Genomic DNA, 18,449 nt, shown 5'->3' on the forward strand with positions numbered 1-18,449 from the left:
GACTTGTTGGCTGTCCACACTGCCTGGGAAACAGATGGAGGTGCTGATGTGTGAAGGCTTCAGCAGGCTTCTGTGTGCTTTTGGAATAAGCTTGATGGATAACTTGCTTTCTCTCCACTGTGAATACAGAACATATTCTGAAATGAAATTTCTGAATTAATCATGATGGGTACGTCTGTCCTGGTTGGCAGGTGCTGAATATGGCAGAGATCCAGACACGGCTTGCATACGTGTGCTGCGTGCGGCAGCTGGAGATGGTGAAGAACAGCGAGTACTGCGAGTATATACGGCCACCCATTGACCGATACGGCACCCTGGAATTTGGGAAATTTGATGAAATCTGTGTAAGTGCATCCTGGGGAAGGCAGTTCCCCCATACTGACATTCTGCAGAAGTCTACTGCTTTGTGGTGCTAATTAATATCTAATAAGAGTAAGAGAAGTCAGTTGGCACAGAGTGAATAATTGACACTAAATAATACCACGGAATGATACCATGACTGTGAGGTTGGATTAACAGTAGAAATCGAGTTAATAATTGTGATTATATAATAACCTGTGAACGGATCAGTTGCCTTGCTATCTTATGTCAGTCCTTACTCAGCTGCTTAGTAAAAACTCTTTGGTGTCCGAGCTGCTTTGGGCAGTTGTGGTTTGTCAAATGGTGTCGTTTGTCTTACTTGATTGTGTAGCTTGTTGTCAGATGAAAGATTTGAAGAAATCTGTGGGGAGGCTGTGAATCATTGAAATGGAGGGTAACATACTAAAATACCTGACTCAGCTAACATTTCAACACTTCTATTAATAAAACATATCATCCACAATTCCTCCACACCTGATAGCATATCAGGAAAATGGCACCAATGTCAGTGGAAGGACGTGGTAAAAGGGTAGTACCAGGTTACAAAAACTAAATCCCAAAGATGTGTATCGGAAATCAGCATGAGAACTGACTCCAGATGTGCAGTTGAATTATCTCGGTGACATAATCCAGCATTCAAAACCAAAACATTTCTGCCTGATTTGAGGGAATGATAGCAATTTTGGCTCATTGTCTCTTGTCAAGGAAGTTATTTTACTGTCTTTTTCCATTCTTTGCTTCAGCTGTGCAAATATCTTCTGCGTTCAGGAGGAGGGAGAAATGCCAATTTACCTTTGAGCAGTTCTCCTTTACAGATGTGTTGAGAACCAACAACACTCATTAGGCTGCAGATTGCTTTCTCAACATTGTTCCCTAATATTGTCTTTATAAATACTGAGCAAAAACAGTAATGCAATTAAGCCCTGCAGATTTACATTTGAGAGAGTACTTAGGAACAAAGAGCAGCTATTCAAAGCCACCAGCTGATTTCCCCAGTATAAATATTTTCCCAAGGATATTTGATGTCATAGCTCCTGGGTAAACAGCTCTGTCCCCTCAGCAGGGGACCTGAGGCTTCCCTGTTTAAATAGGAGCATAGGAGCGGTGTTCTGGCCCTTTTTCAAACCTTGACAAACAGGTCTGATAGATCATTGCAGTAACAGTAAGTAACAGTAAGCTGTCAAATCATTGTTCTGTCTAATTTGCTGTCATTAAAGAGATTTGAAGACACCAGGCAATTTTTTCTCAGTGGAATTAAGAACTTGAGGAAAGTGCAATTTCTCAAATGTGTCACTTTCTTTGAGCAAGTTCTTGGCACAAGATGTTATGGGTACAGAGGGCAGCACCCTCCTGGGTTTTCATTTCCTACAGTGTAGCTAAATAAGCTTTGTCCCGGGGGGAGCTTTACACTGTGCTGACCTCAAAGGGCATTCTAGGCATTCCTTTATCATTACAGGCTATGAAATAGCGTGTTTGTTTTGTTGTTGTATTTTTATTTTCGGCTATGTACCTGGATAGTCCAGAAAATAGAAATGGGCACCATGTAGCTGCCCATTTTGAACACAATCCGGTGTGTTCAAAAGAACAAAAATCCTCCCTTCTTCAGGAACAAAATCTCTGTTCTGTATCTGCCTGTAGCGATAAGGTGGCTGCGTGTCATTTCCTGAAGCTTGGGTTCTTTTGCATACTTGGGATCAATCTGATCCAGCAAGTCATAGACCTGTCAGGTCCCTTTTCCTTCTGAGCAATCACATCCAGCCTAGGCTGAGAGGCTGTGATGGATTGAAGGGTGAATTCCACTGTAAGTGCTTGCTCCGCTTTGAATTCTATCCAAAAAACAGTTGGGAAACAATACCGGCTCGGCCAGGGCTGCTTCCAGCACCCGTAGTGACCATGCAAGTGGGAGGCTTAGTGTGGCTGCCACTGCGAGAGCTGGAAATAGAATCTGGGGTTCCCAACACCTGTTGCTCCGTCCTTTCAATTTAATTGTTAAATACCATTTCTATGGCCTCGCTAGGGAAAAATAAAATAAAATAAAACTCAGAGCAATTATTTTTCCAGTTGTTTACATGCTAGTGACATAGTGCCACTTTACTATTCCAAGTGTAGACTTCTTTATATTTTTAAAGTACTGGGATGTAGAGTTTGTGGTTTTTCTGTTGTGCATCTGCCACTGTGTCTACTCCAGCAAACTGACTCGTGTGCTTGGTGCTGTTAAGCTTACCTTGCTAAAAGAGGCTTTGCAACCCAGGTACCCTACAGTAACTTTTCTTTGCTAGAAAGGGGAACCCAAGAGTTTCTTTTCTGGGTTTCTTTGTACCCAAGAAGGGAGAAGACACAGATTAATTTGCATTGTTACGTTCTTCCAAAGAAAGAGCCTGTGCTGGAAGGGTGTATGCATACACGTACTGAGCTGCATATGGCATTATTCTGTGAACCTGCTTGAAGCTGCTGCTGTAAAAGTAGTTGTCAGGTGGTGCTTTTATGTACATACTGTGGAGTCAAGGATCCTGTTAGCATTTAGACTTAGAATAGCGCCTTGTTTGCTTAATCATTGCCCCCTAATCGCTAGGCTGAGCGGCTTTTCTAGCTAAGGATGGAAGGTATCAAAACATGCATCCTGCCTTTGGGATAGACATCTGGATTCCCTGAATAATGTTTTTTTGTTTGTTCGTTTGTTTTTGTTTTTTTGTTACTAATTTTTTACTTTTTTTTTTTCTTTTCTCATGGTTCTCTTTTTCCAGGAAGTGGGATATCAGCATGGGAAAACTGTATTCGGTGTCTGGTGCAGGAGTGGAGTCCTTGACAAAATGCTAAAAGACAGACAAGAGACTTGCAAATCCAAAACTTCTGATGTAAGTGCTCAGTTTAAATGCACTCCTCTGCAAGAGCTACTTGATGCACAACAGGTTGTATACTGCCCAGAAACATCGGGGGTAAGAAGGAGAAAGTTGCCTCAAGTCCTTTCTTGTGAGCCTGCATCTATTAGTTAAAATCTTTTGAGGCCAGAAGAGGTATAATCAGTTTTTCAGCAACTCCTTTCTTTGAGCCTGGATGAATGAGGAGGTCCTGCACTTCTTTGATCAGCAGGTACACGTGTGGCCAAGGTGTGCTCTACCAGAGTCCCGGTGGTTTTGATAGCCACATTTAAAAAGAAACAATCTCCATCCCCAATATGTAATGTACATACCCCTGCAGAGATCCACCCATATCCTCACCAAGTAGGATGCTCTCTGAAACCTCACAAAACGACTTAGCACTGTAGGGCAGCTCTCCTTGTTGCTGTTTCGTTCTACCAGATTGATACCACGTTTGTAACCCAAAACCATGCACAGCACAAGTACTTGAGGAAAGGCAGGATGCTCACCCATAACCAGCGCTTTCTGCGAGCCAGAGCTGATGTGGAGGTTTTTACGTGCCCACCATCCTCTTCTTGCCTGTGTGGGTTGGCAGGTAGAGGGCACCGAATGCTGCTGCCTGAGCTGTTTTCTCCACCAAGCGTGAGGGTGGAAGCTGTGGCTGTGCCCCAGCAGGTCCCGTGGGTGGTTGATCTGCAAGAAGGTGATGAGAGAAGGATGATCTGTGGTTTCAGGCACGTTTGTACCCATTGCATGAATGCATGTGTAGGTTGCCTCTCAGAGTAGAGCTGGGTAGGCACGAGTAACTTTAAGATCTGCTGGTCATTTATTCTTGTGCCACAAAGTTCAGGTGGTGCCTGGGTATTGTTCTTGCTACCAGAAACTGTTCTACCTGGGCAGTGTCTCTCTCCCACCCCATCTTTCTGATCTCTCCCAAGCTGCCCGGCACTTGTCACTGAGGATGTGAGCCGGAATCTCTGGCATTGATCTCCACCATTGCTGGCTTTCCTGCTATGACTCAAATAGTTCTCAGATGCTTCCAGAAAGCTTGAAATAAATTCTTGCCATGGTTGTGTTTTTAGCTAAGAGTTAAAATCCTTGCAAGACCTCAGACTTCTTTTTTTGTTGTTTTTCTTCCTTGCTTCTCTACTAGGAAAGGCGTTTTGTAAGGCTCTTATTACACCTCCATGCAAGCTTGCAGTGTTGTTGAAGTACTTAGAAGTAGGATGAAAATCTCTTGGGTTTACAATTTCAGGGTTTAAGTCAGCCTCTAGAGCTGGTCCAGTAACTCTGTGGGCTGCCTGAATTTCTGGGGAAGTTTTGGTTGGTTTTAAGAAACAGTTATCACCTTTTTGAGGGCTTGGGTACTATATTATAATATATTGGTTTATTATCCTTACTTCCTTCAAATTCCTCTTGATTTAAAACCCAAGTGCTAAAAAGACTTCATGTTTTACTCAGTAATTCTTCTTTATTGTCTTTTAGAGATAGGGAAATTAGTAGCGATGTTTTAAGTGATTGCCAAAATGTATCATAGCTGTAGTAAGCTTCAGTAAGGAAAGTCAGTGGAGGTGAAAAATGACATTGAGAGTTTGCAGCTCTTCCAGAGATCGGCTCTCCAGCACTTCTCCTAGGAGAGAAATGGTGTGAGCAAGGGGAGAGGAAAGGCAGTCCTTGAAGGGATGGATGTTAGCCCAGCAAAAAGAGGTAGTTTTTTTTCCTTTTTCCAAACACCCACATCTGAGCTCTTTGCCTTTAGACCCCCATTTGTCACAGGAGAGAGATGAGCGCTTCTAGGGTGTGAGTCACTTGCAGAAATGGAAATGGCTCTACTGGGATAAGAGAGATGGCACCCTCAGCTCCCTCCCTGTGAAAGGAGATGAGGGGGAGCAGTGCTGATGCCTTTGTAACATCAGAAGATGAATCCCACCCAAGCTGATGGGCAGGGTGAGCGGCTGTGGCAGGAGCACAGAGGAACTGAGCTTTGTGGGGAAAAAAAAGCTCAGAGTAGTTTGAGGAGCACCAAAACTCATCAGCTTATTTTTTACTGGCAAGATGACCTGCAATAGGAGATGCATGAGCTGCAGAAGAGGGGGTCCCTCCTATTCTGTCTCTGACACATGATGTTCAGGCTGGTTACGTGCTGGTATGTGTTTGTGTGTGCGTGCTGATAGTTGTAAGGAGAAGTCAAGGGGGAGAAGAGTGTGTGTGTGTGTGTGTGTGTGTGTGTGTGAAATGGCTGTGTGTCCTATTTTGTCCTCTAACTTTTATCACCCAGTGGTGACAAGCTTGAACATCTTCACTGCTGTAACAAATGTACCTTTCAAACCAGACTTCTTTAAGAATTGCCCATTATATGAGACACAATAAGTCAGGCTAATTTCAGTCAAATCACGGTATTACAGCTGTGCATGATGCAGGATTTTGAACATTTATCGTAATCTACCCTGTTTTTTTTATGTCACTTCAACCAACATGGAGATCAAATAGGTCATGTAGTGGTTGTAGACAGAGCTTGTCATTGTGTTTCTGTGTAAGCACTGCATAACAAGGCAGAAAGTGCTGACTGCTGAGACACCAAGATTATGAAAATAATGGGTGCATGAGAATGTCGTGACAATCTGCCTGGTCAGCTTTGTGTGCTCCCCAAGCCTGAAGCTAAGTTCCAGGCTCTATTCCACGGACCCAGAAAGTTGTCTGCTTTTTCCTCCAGCTACTCTGGAACCTAGTGAAAAGCAAGATATTTTTTCCATATGACTTGTTTTTGTAAATTTATTTCTACAAAATAACAAGTATTGCAGGCTCTCTCTGAGGTGTTTAGCTCTTTTTCCTTAGTCCATTAAAGTCGTTTAAGTCCTTTAGCTGTGCTATCTTCCAGGGATAACAGCTGATATTTTTAACTTGCCTTTCATTAGCAAAGGTTTTGATGATCTGTGTTTTAGTTCTTCAGCTATTTCTGGAGTGTTCAACATCTTGGAGTGCTGGGCTCGGTTTCTTTTCATCTTGTTTCCATGTCGTAAGCGTTGAATTTTTATTTAATCTCCAGATATTTAAGCATTTAGATATTTCTTTGCTTTCATCATTCAGTTGCTACTTATCTTTTCTTAAAATGCAAATACTGAAGCCACGAACAACAGCAACCTTACATAAAGTTCATTTGAACAACCCTTATTCTTCCCCAATGCAGAGCAATGCAGTACCGTAAATTGGATCTCCTCGGGGAAGTTTTGTCTATTGAAGTGTTATTCATAGTCAAAGCTAAATATAATCTAGCAGACTACAATAGTAACTGTCTTTCTCCTCTCATTTATTTAATAAAGATTATGCTAAAGAGAATACTTTCTTCCTTCTTGGAAGAAATATCAGCAGGAAGGTTTGAGAGTAGGTTTCAAATGAATCTTCTTTTCCTTATGTTAACTGATGGGAGTGTGGTTTTGTCCTCAAAAGTAGTCAGAGCAAACTTTTAAACATTAAATGCCTTTTTTGCAAAGCATCAAATGAGCGTGGGAAGACACCTGGTTTCCCACAAGTGGCGTTCCAGTCAGAGTGCTAAGACTTTGGGGTGCAGCTGCCTCTCCAAGCTTCCTCTCGCAGGCTTACCCATGGGATCATGTGTATGTCATATTCCCTAGCATGGGATCATGTGTATGGCAGTGACTGCAACAGATGCTCCCGTGGGCAGGGTCACACTTAGGATTGCCTTCCTGCTCATCTGTCCTCCCAGCTTTTCTCTGGGGGCATGTGAGCCGATGCTAGTTTTCCAAGAGCATCTTCTGGTGATGTTCCCTGCAGGCTTTGTTCAGCACTTCACACAGCGCCCTGCTCTTTCCCCTCCAAAGCCAGTCCCTGCTCTGCTGCATCCTCCCCAGGACAGCCTGGTGCACATGTGTGAGTGCTGAATGCACCCAGTCTGTTTGCTTTATGACAGTCCTTGTTTGTACAGTGCAGGTGATTGCCTCCAACATTGCTGTGTCTGCTTTGTGGCCAGAGTTCGCGCATATCCCTTGCTTAGTCATGTGGCACAAAACGAAATGTAGCTGCTCTCTTTTTTCCCCCTCCTGTCCTGGGAAATGGCTGCCTGCAGATGCTTCACTGGGACCATTCAGGTTGTGTGTTCACGATGAAGCAGGACTGACTCACTCTTCTGGCTGGTTCCTTAATGGTCAGACCTTATTCTGAGTTTCTCTACTTCTTTATATTTTAAAATGTGTGTCCTAAGCTACAGCTGTTTCATTTCATACAGGTATTTTTTTAATTCCCTTTGGGTCCTTTCTGTCCCCTGCTCCCCAGCAGCTGTTTGTCCTGAATCCTTACCCTGCTTAGGCTGTGCTAAATTACATCAAAAGTTAGTTATGGATTAAAGGTCAACTGAGAGCAATCTGCTGCAGCTGTAATGGGCTTCTGCTGTGACCCCTGCAGGGGCTGTGTGATTCACAGTATCAGTGCTCCTGCCAGAAGAGCAAAGAATTGCTCGCAAAACCACCGTGTGAGGAACCTGCCCTGCCTGGAGGTGTGTGGGCAGGTCTGTCCCAGCAATTCCTGACAGTCCAGTGCCAAAAACATGCCCCCTGCCAGCTCTTCCCCTTCGCTCTCCTCTGGGGCAGGTTGCTACTGTACTAATTAAAGCGACTGGTTTGAAAATAGGCGCAGGGTGTTTGAGTTGCCGTCCAGTGACCCTGTGTCTGGCCCTGGGGGGGGGGAGGGAGGGAGGCCCACACACCTCACTCGTGGCCAAGGACACAGGAAGGCCAAACCAAATCTTAAATGCCAAAGTTGTTTTTTTTTTAAGAAGAAAAACTAAAGCAGGCAACTCTTCAAATCCCAGAATGCTCAACCTGCTGCTTAGGTGAGACAGAATAAAAATAGGAAGGGTTTGAAAAGAGGAATTACAGTGGGAAATACTTCTCCTTGCTGGCAGACCTCTTGCCTTGGGTTCCTGCTCGCTGCAGCACCTCCAGCCCCTGACTTGCTGAGAGGGCTGGGGTCCCCTGGCAGGTTCTGGTCACCCCTGGCTGCTGCCCACTTGTCCACACAGCCTCCCAGGGCCTCTGCTGGCTCATGTATGGCACCACGGCCCCTTCTTCCTCCCACCAGGCTCCTGAGGGAAGGAGAAATCTCCCTGAGGGCTGCACCTGGCCCAGCTGGTCCCTTTTATAGAGTCACACAGCACAGTGATAGAGAGCAAGCAAGCAAAAGGAATGCTGTCTGTCACAAAGTCCAGACTCGACAGTTCTTGTCTTTGTCGCCTCTTCTATAGTTTCCTAAATTTTTAATAAGGTCTCATATTGCATGGATGGAGAAGAGCCCATTAGAGATTGCCCGGTGTCTGCTTGCTCTTGGGAATCCCATCTTTGCAGCCAGGCCATGCATCAGGGTCACTGTTCTGTGAATTACTCACCGATGAGTAACGAGGGTGAAAGCTGTGTCTGGAGCTTTCTCTGTTCAGTATAATTTTTACACAGTCTTGAATTGGATATTTTGTGTATATTTGGTAACATACCTAAACCTTAATCCTGTGTTTCAGAATGTGACCTGTGCCACCACCTCTTTTACGGACCTGGCAGAAATCGTGTCCAGGATCGAGCCAGTGAAAGCCCCCGTGGCAGACGGTGAGTCAAGGGACCCGGCCAGTGCTGCGATGCAGCAGGAAGGGCAGTGCAACAGGGTTGGCAGCTTCACTGCTTCATTGCTTTCTTTTAACAGCCCGTGCTGCGAGCTGTGATGTGGTTGAGGGCTGGCTGCTGCTGGCTCTGGTGTCAGTCGTGGGCTGCCTCCCCTCTGCTTGGGTGAGGGTGGGACTCGGGTGCTCTTGCCGTGGTGAAACATCGCTGCCAAGCATTACTGGCATGGTCTGGTGTGCTTTCCTGGTGGGAGCAATCCTGTTTCCAGTCAGCCTAATTCTGAGTGCAATAGCACGCGTGTGTCAGCGCTCACAAAGCCGAGCGCTCGTTCCTCCTCGTGCTGTCCGTGGCCCTGTGCTAGCTTCAGTCTTTGGTCCTTGTCCTTTTGAAATGGGAGGAGGGCGATTTAAAGGTTTGACTGAAGGATCTTTTTGTGCTACTTTGAATCAAATCTGGAATGACTCACTGGCTTGATTGCTTTATGTACACTGCTATTACAGGGAGCACTAATGAACTAATGTGGAACAGGAACGGCTCCTGCACTTCTGCATGGCGGCACTTGAGAGCTTTGTGCCTCAGACATGTCCTACGGAGCAGCTCCCTGTAAATATCACAGCCGAAGACTCACTTAACAGGATCAAACAGAGCTTTGGAGGCCTGAAATCTCCAAGCGTTTTACCAGTGCCGGAGCTTTTTATAAACAGTCTCTCCCCCTCCTCCCGATTCTTGTTCTTGCAGAGGAAAATCTAAAGTTAGCAGTCCTTCCATCTGTGACTGTTTGTAGAGATGTCCCTGTGGTAATTTGAAATGCTAATTGCAATCATATGCCTTATGAAGAAAATATTAATCAAATGTCTGAAACAGCCATTGTGAATAAGATTGAAGAATTCATGTAACATGGTTATTTAAGGCATCGGCGCCGAGTCCTGCTGAGACTCAACCCATGTGGTGTGACAGGTCTTCCTCCGGTAGGGTTTCTGATTATTCACCCTGTTAGGAAGATATTTTTTTTTTTTTGCTAGGTGAAGCCATTAAACATGAATAAGTAATTTTCAAGTAGATATGGCAAATATTGGCCTAAGGAAGGGCATATCCATGGGGTATTTGGGATGCAAGGGACAGGTGCCCCGTGGTCCCAGAAGACACTGAAATGTTTGTTGCAGGCTCCGGAGGAGGGGGAGGATGGCAGGAGAGAGCTGTGCATACGGACAGCGGGTCTTGGAGGAGTCTTGTGTTCATGTTGTGGGTGACTTCACGCAGTACCTGCAGGATCTGTGCCTCGCTTTGATGGGCAGTGGCCGTAAAGGCGTTCCCTGAATGTGGCATTGTCCCCATGCCTCTTGCTGAAGAGGTGACAGGAGCTCAGCAGGAGGGCGACTGCTGCCCTGGCAGCGGCCCAGTGGCTGTCGGGTGGCTCCTCACGTGTGCTGGTGAGCCTTGGGATTTGTCTGCTGGTGAAGATGGTCCAACTGCTTTTGTCCTGTGCAAGTAATAAGAGAGGGTGCTTCCTTGTAGCATGTGTATGACCTGGCACTGTCAAAAAAGGCAAAACTTTCTTTTTCTCCCTGGAAATTCCTCCCTGAGTGAGATCTCGGACCTCAGGGACCGTAAAAGGACTCTGCCTGTCCTGATTGTGTACTGCAGGTCTTAGGCTGGATGAAGAAATTCTGTCGATAATTTTGTTCTAAAAAAAGAAATGAAGAAAAAACTTCCCTGCCTTTTCTCCTAAAGAAGAGATGGCTTTAGATCTGGAGGCTCTGCCAGCCTGTGCCAGTCCAAGGCCTTTCACCCTTTGTACTGACATGTCCCCCCTTCTCCTGGGCTTTGTAGTCAATCAGAATGTAACTGACGTTCTTTCTCTCTTGAACAAACTGAGGAAAATGATTAAAATAGTTTAAAAGGTGGGGGGAGAGGAATGGGGAGACTGTCTGTCAGGAAGAGGTGAGGAGAAGGAAGTCACGGAAGCTCTGTGCTGGACCCAGGGTACCTGTGCCCTCTGAGTGAGCATGTGGGGAAACATATGTAGGAGAACAGAAGCCTGTTTTCACAGTTGAGATGCTGCAGTACTTGTGGCTGTGTTTCAGTTCTGCATCACAACACTTCTCCAAATCACTTACTCGATTGGGATTTTTGTCTTTGTTCAGCTGTAATTGTGTTCTGCACAGCTGCGGCCTCAGCCAGCACAGTGCGGATGCCGTCCTCCGAGGGAGGCTCAGCCGCAGCTCTGGCCACGTCCCCAGCCAGGAGGGATTGCTGAGGACTGAAGTCACGCACACTTGGGGTGATTTGCACAGCAGGTTCCACTTGCCGTTTTCTGAAGCAGTAATCACAAAATCATTTAGGTTGGAAAAGACCTTGAAGATCAAGTCCAACCCTTAACCTAGCACCGCCATGTCTGCCACCAAGCCGTGTCTCCAGGCACCACGTCTACACGTCTTTTGAAGATCTCCAGGGATGGTGACACAACCACTTCCCTGGGCAGCCTGTTCTGATGCTGCACAACCCTTTCAGTGAAGAACTTCTTCCTAATACCCAACCTAAACCTCCCCTGGCACAATCTGAGGCCATAATGCTTCAGGCCGCCCTCGTGGCCCTGTTCCATGGTGTGAGGTCAGGTAGCACACTCACTGCGTGCGATGGCTGAAAGATACCAAGTGGTGTAACAGAGCAGTTTAACAACAGTCACTTGGAAAAAGTACTTGGGACAAAGGAATGTTAATCTTGGTTTGAAACACCTGGTTTTGCAACACAGCTGAAGCAGGAGACATCCCAAAACCTCTGAGAGGGTTATTGGGCACCAGGTTACCCTCTGTGTATTTACTGCTTAAAAAGTCCTATTGAAAAGCCCTCACACAGATCAGATTGTGAGGAGCTACCAGATTCCTTGAGTTACATCAAAGCCCATGTGCGTTGCTGAAACAGAAACCCTCCAGACATACAGCACTGATTTTCTTCAAATGTGGTGCATTGCCTGCAGAAATCAGGCCAGTAAGACATTCCAAAAGCTACAGAATCACAGAGCAATTCACTGGCATGAGAAGTGGTTGTGTGACCTTCCAGCTGTGAGCACGCTGCCTCCACTACCAGTGGGCTGGGGGACCTCTCCAGGGTGTCATCTCTTCGCTGGCTCTTTAAGGTCAGGATTGTCACCTTTTGGTGGTGGCAGCAGCTAGCGTGCTACTGAGTGCTTTAAATATAAGAAATGTCACCAGCTGTTGGCTGTTGTGACAGCCTTGCCTGTGCATCTCTCTTTGTGTTTGGTTAGGTTAGCTCATCTCTGAGCTGAAGTGTTTGGCTGATGGTGTGCTGAATGGGGCAGTCAGGCCTTCATCCTGCCTGATGCTCCTGGGGGGCTTGGCAGTGTAAAAGGGCAAGGCTGCTCGGGGCTGGAGCTGCCTTGAGCCCCAGATTCAGTCTCAAGGGGGGCAAAGGAAGGCGATGCTCAGGGAGTGTGGGTAAGAGCACCACCCGCTGTCCTTGGGTACCTGGAGTTACTGTGAGAGGGATGTGAGAAGGGACAACCCTCTCCTGGTTCTCAGTATCAGTGTAAAGACCTGTTAAATACTGAACAGTGCTGATAAAATCAAGGGATTTGGGTTTAATTGCAGTCAGTTTTATTGGAGCTGTAAACTACAAACAGTTGTTTGTGCTATCTCTTGCTGTTCAGGTGAGTGTCTGGTTTCTCCAGTGTGTTTTTATCAAAGATTGTCAGTGATGCTTTTAGTATAAGCTAATGATGATTCTCTGAACCAAAGGAAAAAAATTGACCAAATGTCTTGAATCCTAATGTTCTAGCAGTTGGGTGTAGTTATCGTGTTAGAAGAAAATGCTGTGGAACAGACTGTGCTGTTGTCTTCAGCATGGAGCAGATGCTATTGACTGTTCCCAAAAGAAATACTTAATCAAGAAGCCAGTTTAAACAGAAACCACTTTTTTCACTACTGAGCTGAAAAACAGGTATTTCTTCAGCAACTGAAAGTGCATGTGAATTAACTCATGAAAATGTCAGAAAACAGTCTAAATGAAAAAAAAAATGTCTGCCATTTTTAAGGCATTTAATTGCATTCTGGAATTGCCAGAACCTGTGCAAATGACAGGTGGCCCTCCGCAGCTCGCTTCGCTTTGCTGTGCGTACACACCGGCTTCGTGCTTGCTTGGGAGGGGGCTCAGCAGCGGCTGCGCTGCGTGGTGCGTCGGGACCCACGATGGGCACCCGCCCTGGTGCTGTTTGTCGCTGTCAGGTATGGAATCGATGTGGGAGAGCCGATCCCGTCAGTGAGTGGCTCGTGGTGTCTGCTGGAGACACTGTGGAAGATGCGGTGACTGCGCTGATGTGTCGGGGCTTTGGTGCTCAGGCACTCGGTGTCGTGTCCCGCTGCTGGCGGTGTCCTGCCCGACAGCGGGGGCGAGGGCTGGAAGCTTTGCTGCAGCATGGACCTGCTCAGGCAACTGCAGCAGAATACAGGGAGGTGGATGTGCTGGGAGGGGGAAAGCAGGCAGCAACAGTCAATGAGGACATGTTGAAAGTGGCAAAGTTCAAAAGTTTATTCCAAGTGAACAGGAATTTGTTTTACAACTGATATCCTAGTGAGGCTGACAGGAAGGCAAGGAGAGATGAAGACAGAAATCTGAAGATTCAGCCAGCTGGACTGAGGGACATAGGTGGCAGGGGCGCTGGTAGCATCACTGAGCACCTGGCTTTGCCAGGGGTCTCTGCAGGAGGTACGGTTGTGTTTAATTTATCGCTGGCTCTAGCAGTTCTTGGCGTGCCGATGTCCGGCCTTTCAGAGATCAGAAACGTGATTATCGTGTACTTGGTAAAATTGTGACTGAGGGATCGAATCTGCTGCCACCTTTCACCTCACGTCTGAGATCTCTGTGCATCTCCGTGATGCATCATGGCAAAAAGCCTTTTGCTGGGTTTCTCCTTTAACCTGACCTTATCCTACTGGCTGCGTACAGCTCTTCAACCACGGCAACCGGGCTGGGGAAAGGATGAGAGGACCCCACACGTTCAGTCTGCTAGAAACTGCTTGATGTCCCCTACCATGCACTGCAGGCGGCTCGCCCCCCCCCTCTGCCCCCCTTGCATTTAGCAGTGGTGATGCCATTGTCGAGGTGGTGTTTGGAAGAAAGGTGATGGCTTTTGTTTTTTAACTCAAGCACAGAAGCTGCTGTTCAGGACTGAAGTAGAAGCAATGCTGCTCAGAGTTAGATGAAGGTACGGGTCAGGTTTTTGAGCTTCCCTTGATTATGTTAATCCGCGAGATTGCCAGAGAAAGCAAGCGATTGTTCCCTGTGGGGAGGAGGGGAATGTAAATGTCACCGTTCCCTGTGGACCAGAGATCGTCAGACACATAATTATCACTCTGCGGTGGCGAGCGTTTGGCACCAGAAGAGCTTGTCGTATGTCTGCAAGTCCGTGTTTCCAGCAGACACAGCCACAGCCGTGTCCAGGAGTTAGGATGTGTATCTCCTAGCCATGTCCTCTGAAGATATTTCACAGGCCTGGGCTGGGCTGACCAGCAAGAGGTGGCGACTCTGTGAGCAGCATCTCCCAGGGAGCAGGAGCATCTCCCCCTGGCAGCACCCCCTAGACTCACGAGGGCAGTTTGGCTCTCGCTGCTTTTGCTGCAGGCTCTTTAGATCGTGGAGGGCCACAGGACACAGCTTGCACACAGGACACGGTTTGAAGCTTGTTCTGTGATCTGGCTGGAGATGTGATGGATGCTTGGGCAGTCCCAGCTCACTGAGCTGCTCAGGGCTGGCCAGCTGTCACCCTGCGCTGTGCCGGTGCTCAGCAGACACGGCTGTCATTCCTCTTCCAGCTTTCTCTGCCTCTTCGAATGCCTATTTACCAGTGTTTTTTCTCTCTTCTGTCTTTAGATGAATCAGACTACCAGACTGAGTATGAAGAAGAAGTTCTGGACAGCCAGAAGGACGATTATGTGAATTTCATAAGCAGCCAGGTTGATGAAGACTCTGACTCGGTATGTGCTGCCCTGGCAATAGGCTGTGCGGTGGGTACGAGGTCGAGGTGTAAGGAAGGATTGCTCAGAGAAGCACGGAGGGGAGTGCTGAGGAAGACTGTGCAGCAGCTTTTCTGTGCAGTTCAGGCACTAAAGGACACGTGCTGTTCAGGTGGGCAGTCTGCAGCGGTGCCATGTGGGGCAAACGTGGCCACATTGTGTGAAGAGCTCAGGGCTTTGTGGGTTTGGTCTCAAGGTGGGTCAGGGCTGGGGCGCATCAGGCACGAGGAGGACGAGGGAGCTGCTTCCTTCAGCTTGGAGGAGAAGAGGCCGAGAGGGGACCTGCCTGCTGTCTTCAGCTGTCTGGAACCCGGTGCTTATAGAGAAGACGCTGTCAGAGATGCACTGCACAAAGACAGGAGGAGGTGGCAGGTGCAGCTTGCAGGAAGGGAAATCCTGACTGCATGCAAGGAAAGGTGTCACGAAAAGCACAGCTGGGTGTTGCAGTGGGGTGTGCAGAGATGGTGGAAACTCCAGCCTTGTTGATACCCAAAAAAACAAATAGAAAAGGCCCTGAATGACCTGATCTGGCATTAGTTAACCCTGAGTAGAGCAGGAAATTGTATTATATTTCCCAAAAGTCCCTTACAACCAAAGTTATTTGACTGTGTGGGAGCTCAGGTCCACCCTGAGGAAAACCTGCACTGTGAGGCCAGGCAGTTGATGTTGCCTACAGCCTGAAGGGTCGTACTCCTGCCCTTCTTACTCCAGCTGGAGTAGCCAGCAGGTTTAAAAGCTGAAGCTGCCTCTCGTGTTGGAGATGAACTGTTTTTTCAGTGGGAACATGTGAGTAGTTTTGGGAAGGCTTCTAGCCTGGGCAGCTGCCAGTGTGAGGATGTAAATGGCTTTGGTGTTCTGAGTGGGGAGCTGAAGTGATGGTGTACAGATTTTTGTTTGCTGGGGTGATCTCTAATGGGTAATGCCTGACGGACAAAAGAAGAGATGAGGGGAAGAGGACAGATTTTATCCAGCTCAGGGAGGACACTGAAGAATGAGCTTGTGTTTTTTTTCTCTTCTTCAGGATGAAGATATGCAGATAAGAAAGCGCAAGAATCTCCCAGACCTGGACTGCCAGGCAAGAAGCACGGGAGAGCTGGGCTAGCGCTCAGAAGACTGACAGCTACATCCCGTCCATACTGCCACTTTTATTTATATGTATTTAAAAAAAGAAAGCAACTTCTAGTTGACATTAAGTAAGCTTTCGTCCTTCTCCAGGCAGGGTATGAGGCATTCAGCTGCCAGCGCTAAGCACAAATATCTGCATCGTGCCCAAGTCCTGGTGCCACTTGGACCTCCGTGAGGGGTGGCTGCCTTGTGCCGTGCTCCTTTGTACGGGTGCCAGAACGAGCGGCTGTTTGTTAATCACTCTGAGACTGACAAAGTAGAAACGTGGTGGGAACGTGCAGTCAAACACTGCCTTGATTTTTGCTGCGGTATGTTCTAGTTACTGTTTTTACTGTGAAGGCCCAAAGAATAACTGGATGTCATCCAGCAATGTACTGAAGTCTGTTGCTGAGAAGGCTCCGTGCAGCAGCATTAGAGAGAGGAAGGGATTTTGTGGATCGCAGCATCATTGCTTTCTTTTCATATGAATCAGGTAACTGTGTAATCAACTCCTCGGTGACTTTTGATCAGGTACTTGTGAGCAGAGCTTTGACAGGAGCCAGTCTGAATGTATTTAACTTGAAATCTGAAGCCAAGAAATCAATTGACATGAACACTAGCTATCTAGCCTGTATCCTTAAGCCATCAGCAGAACATTTACTGACAAATCATAGTGCTGACATTTGCCAGTGAACTCTGGAGCCACTACTTGGCTGTATTTGCCCTGAAAAAATAAAGGTATTCTACTGGATTGAAATATCTGCGTGGTTGTTGCCAAGGTTCTCTTTGTGGGACCCAATGCTGGTGAATTTATGCTGTTTATTGACAACTGGTTTTAAGCACAGAAAACTGCTTGAACTTGAAGAAAGTGTAGCCACAGTTTCTTCCGTGGGATGTTCTCTCAACTTGTGAGTGGATGCAGAAGTCCCACGGAATGTAGCAACAACCTAAAGAACCCAACTTGCCTCTGCTCATGTCTGACTTGCGAAGAAATGTGTGGTTTTTTGTTTGTTTGTTTTGGTTTGGTTTGGTTTTGGTTTTTAATTCCTAACTCCAGTGAGACTCACTCTTTATATTAAGTATTGGGAAGAAATCTCCAGTGCTCTCCCCACACCCTCCCCCCGAGGCCTGCAGCAATCTGTGTGAATTGGGCCATGTTCAGATGTCCCTTGGTGCTTGCTCTTCTTGTCCCACATCTGTCGTTGCTGATAGCTTCACTTGGCTGGATAAATTAAGCTAATTCTTGCTTTATGTGAACTCTTTGGCTCAGTGCTAGCTCTAGGTGCTGTTGCCTTGAGGGGATTTGTCATCCAACCAGAGCACTACAGACAGTCCTGGAAGCTGCCTCCTGTGCTGAGCTGTCCTGGCCCTCTGACGTGCATCAGCCTGGGGCCAGAAAAGTTTGGTGGCTCCACCGAGGACAGCCATGGTTTTAAGTGCTGTGAGTGTGACCTGTGCTCTGTGCTTCAGCTTCTTCCCATGTGCTGCCTCCTGTTCTCCTCCATCACAGCCGTGAACGTGCAGCGTTTGCCCAGGGAAGCTGTTCCTCTAACACAAGATGGTATTTTTGAGTGTCAGATCCCCAGGTCAGCATTTTGGGCAGAGGGACGTGTCTCCTCTGTTGAAGCCACCCAAAGCCAGCCTGGCTCCACCCCCAGACCCTCTCAGAAGTGGGAGTGAGAGAGACCTTCCCTGCAAGGATCGTCCGGGTCTGTCATGCACATTTTGGTTAATGCAATTTTACAGAAAATGTTGCAGTTGACAGAGCTTCTTTCCTGCTATTGAAAGAAATTAATTATTGCAAATAAAACTCTAAAATGGCTTTTGAAGTAGAGGTAATGCTGCCGGCAGCCAGGTTGCCTGTTGAGCTGGAGATACTTAATTTTGGTTGAGATGAGTGGGGTGTATCACAGGGAAGGCTCGTAAGCTGGTGGCAAGCCTTGGGCAGAATGGGAGTGAGTGCACATGAGAGCACTTGGAGCTTTTTTAGAAGATGGTGTGTGCTTTGTAACCGCAGAGCTGCTCGGAGCGGTGGAAGAGGAGCACATCTCGCTCAGCAGCAGTAGCAGCACAACTGAGTTTTGTTTTTCTTTTGAGGGGATGCAAAACAGATGCAAGTCCCTCCAACATCGGTATTTATGGGTGGTTACAGCAGAGGAACCTCTCCCTGGGGAACAGTGACCAGGGCTGGAGTACAGACTAATCCTCGAGGTGCCCTTGAGGGTTAGTACCCTCTGGGGCAGGATGTTGTTTTCCAGGCACGTGCCTGCTCTGTCAGCCTGAGCGCATCGCTTCTTGCATTGCTCTGTGCTGTACCAGGAGAGCTGCTTCCCTCTGTTCGAACATGCAATTAATTTCCAAGTTTTGTATTCTAACTCCAAACTCCCTGGCAGCTGGTCCTGCTCCTGGAGGTTGGGTGAGAGCTGATGGGCTCACGTTTGCATGGGCTGGAGGAGTTGTGGAAAACAGAAAAGCAC

General features: G+C 47.2%; 1 protein-coding gene across 1 annotated transcript in view; it reads left to right on the forward strand.

Moving 5' to 3' along the window:
• PNPLA7 (patatin like domain 7, lysophospholipase) overlaps nucleotides 1–16,723 on the forward strand; it is a 134,535-nt gene extending 117,812 nt beyond the window's left edge. The window contains exons 32-36 of the mRNA XM_084299130.1: nucleotides 192–344; nucleotides 3,105–3,215; nucleotides 8,743–8,827; nucleotides 14,726–14,829; nucleotides 15,890–16,723. Coding sequence (XP_084155256.1) covers nucleotides 192–344; nucleotides 3,105–3,215; nucleotides 8,743–8,827; nucleotides 14,726–14,829; nucleotides 15,890–15,970 — 534 coding nt within the window. The 3' untranslated portion in view covers nucleotides 15,971–16,723. The remainder of the gene's footprint in view (nucleotides 1–191; nucleotides 345–3,104; nucleotides 3,216–8,742; nucleotides 8,828–14,725; nucleotides 14,830–15,889) is intronic.
• Nucleotides 16,724–18,449: the final 1,726 nt, after the last annotated feature.

The sequence above is a fragment of the Netta rufina genome, assembly GCF_964035555.1.
Source record: "Netta rufina genome assembly, chromosome: 20".
Taxonomy (NCBI): Eukaryota; Metazoa; Chordata; class Aves; order Anseriformes; family Anatidae; genus Netta; species Netta rufina.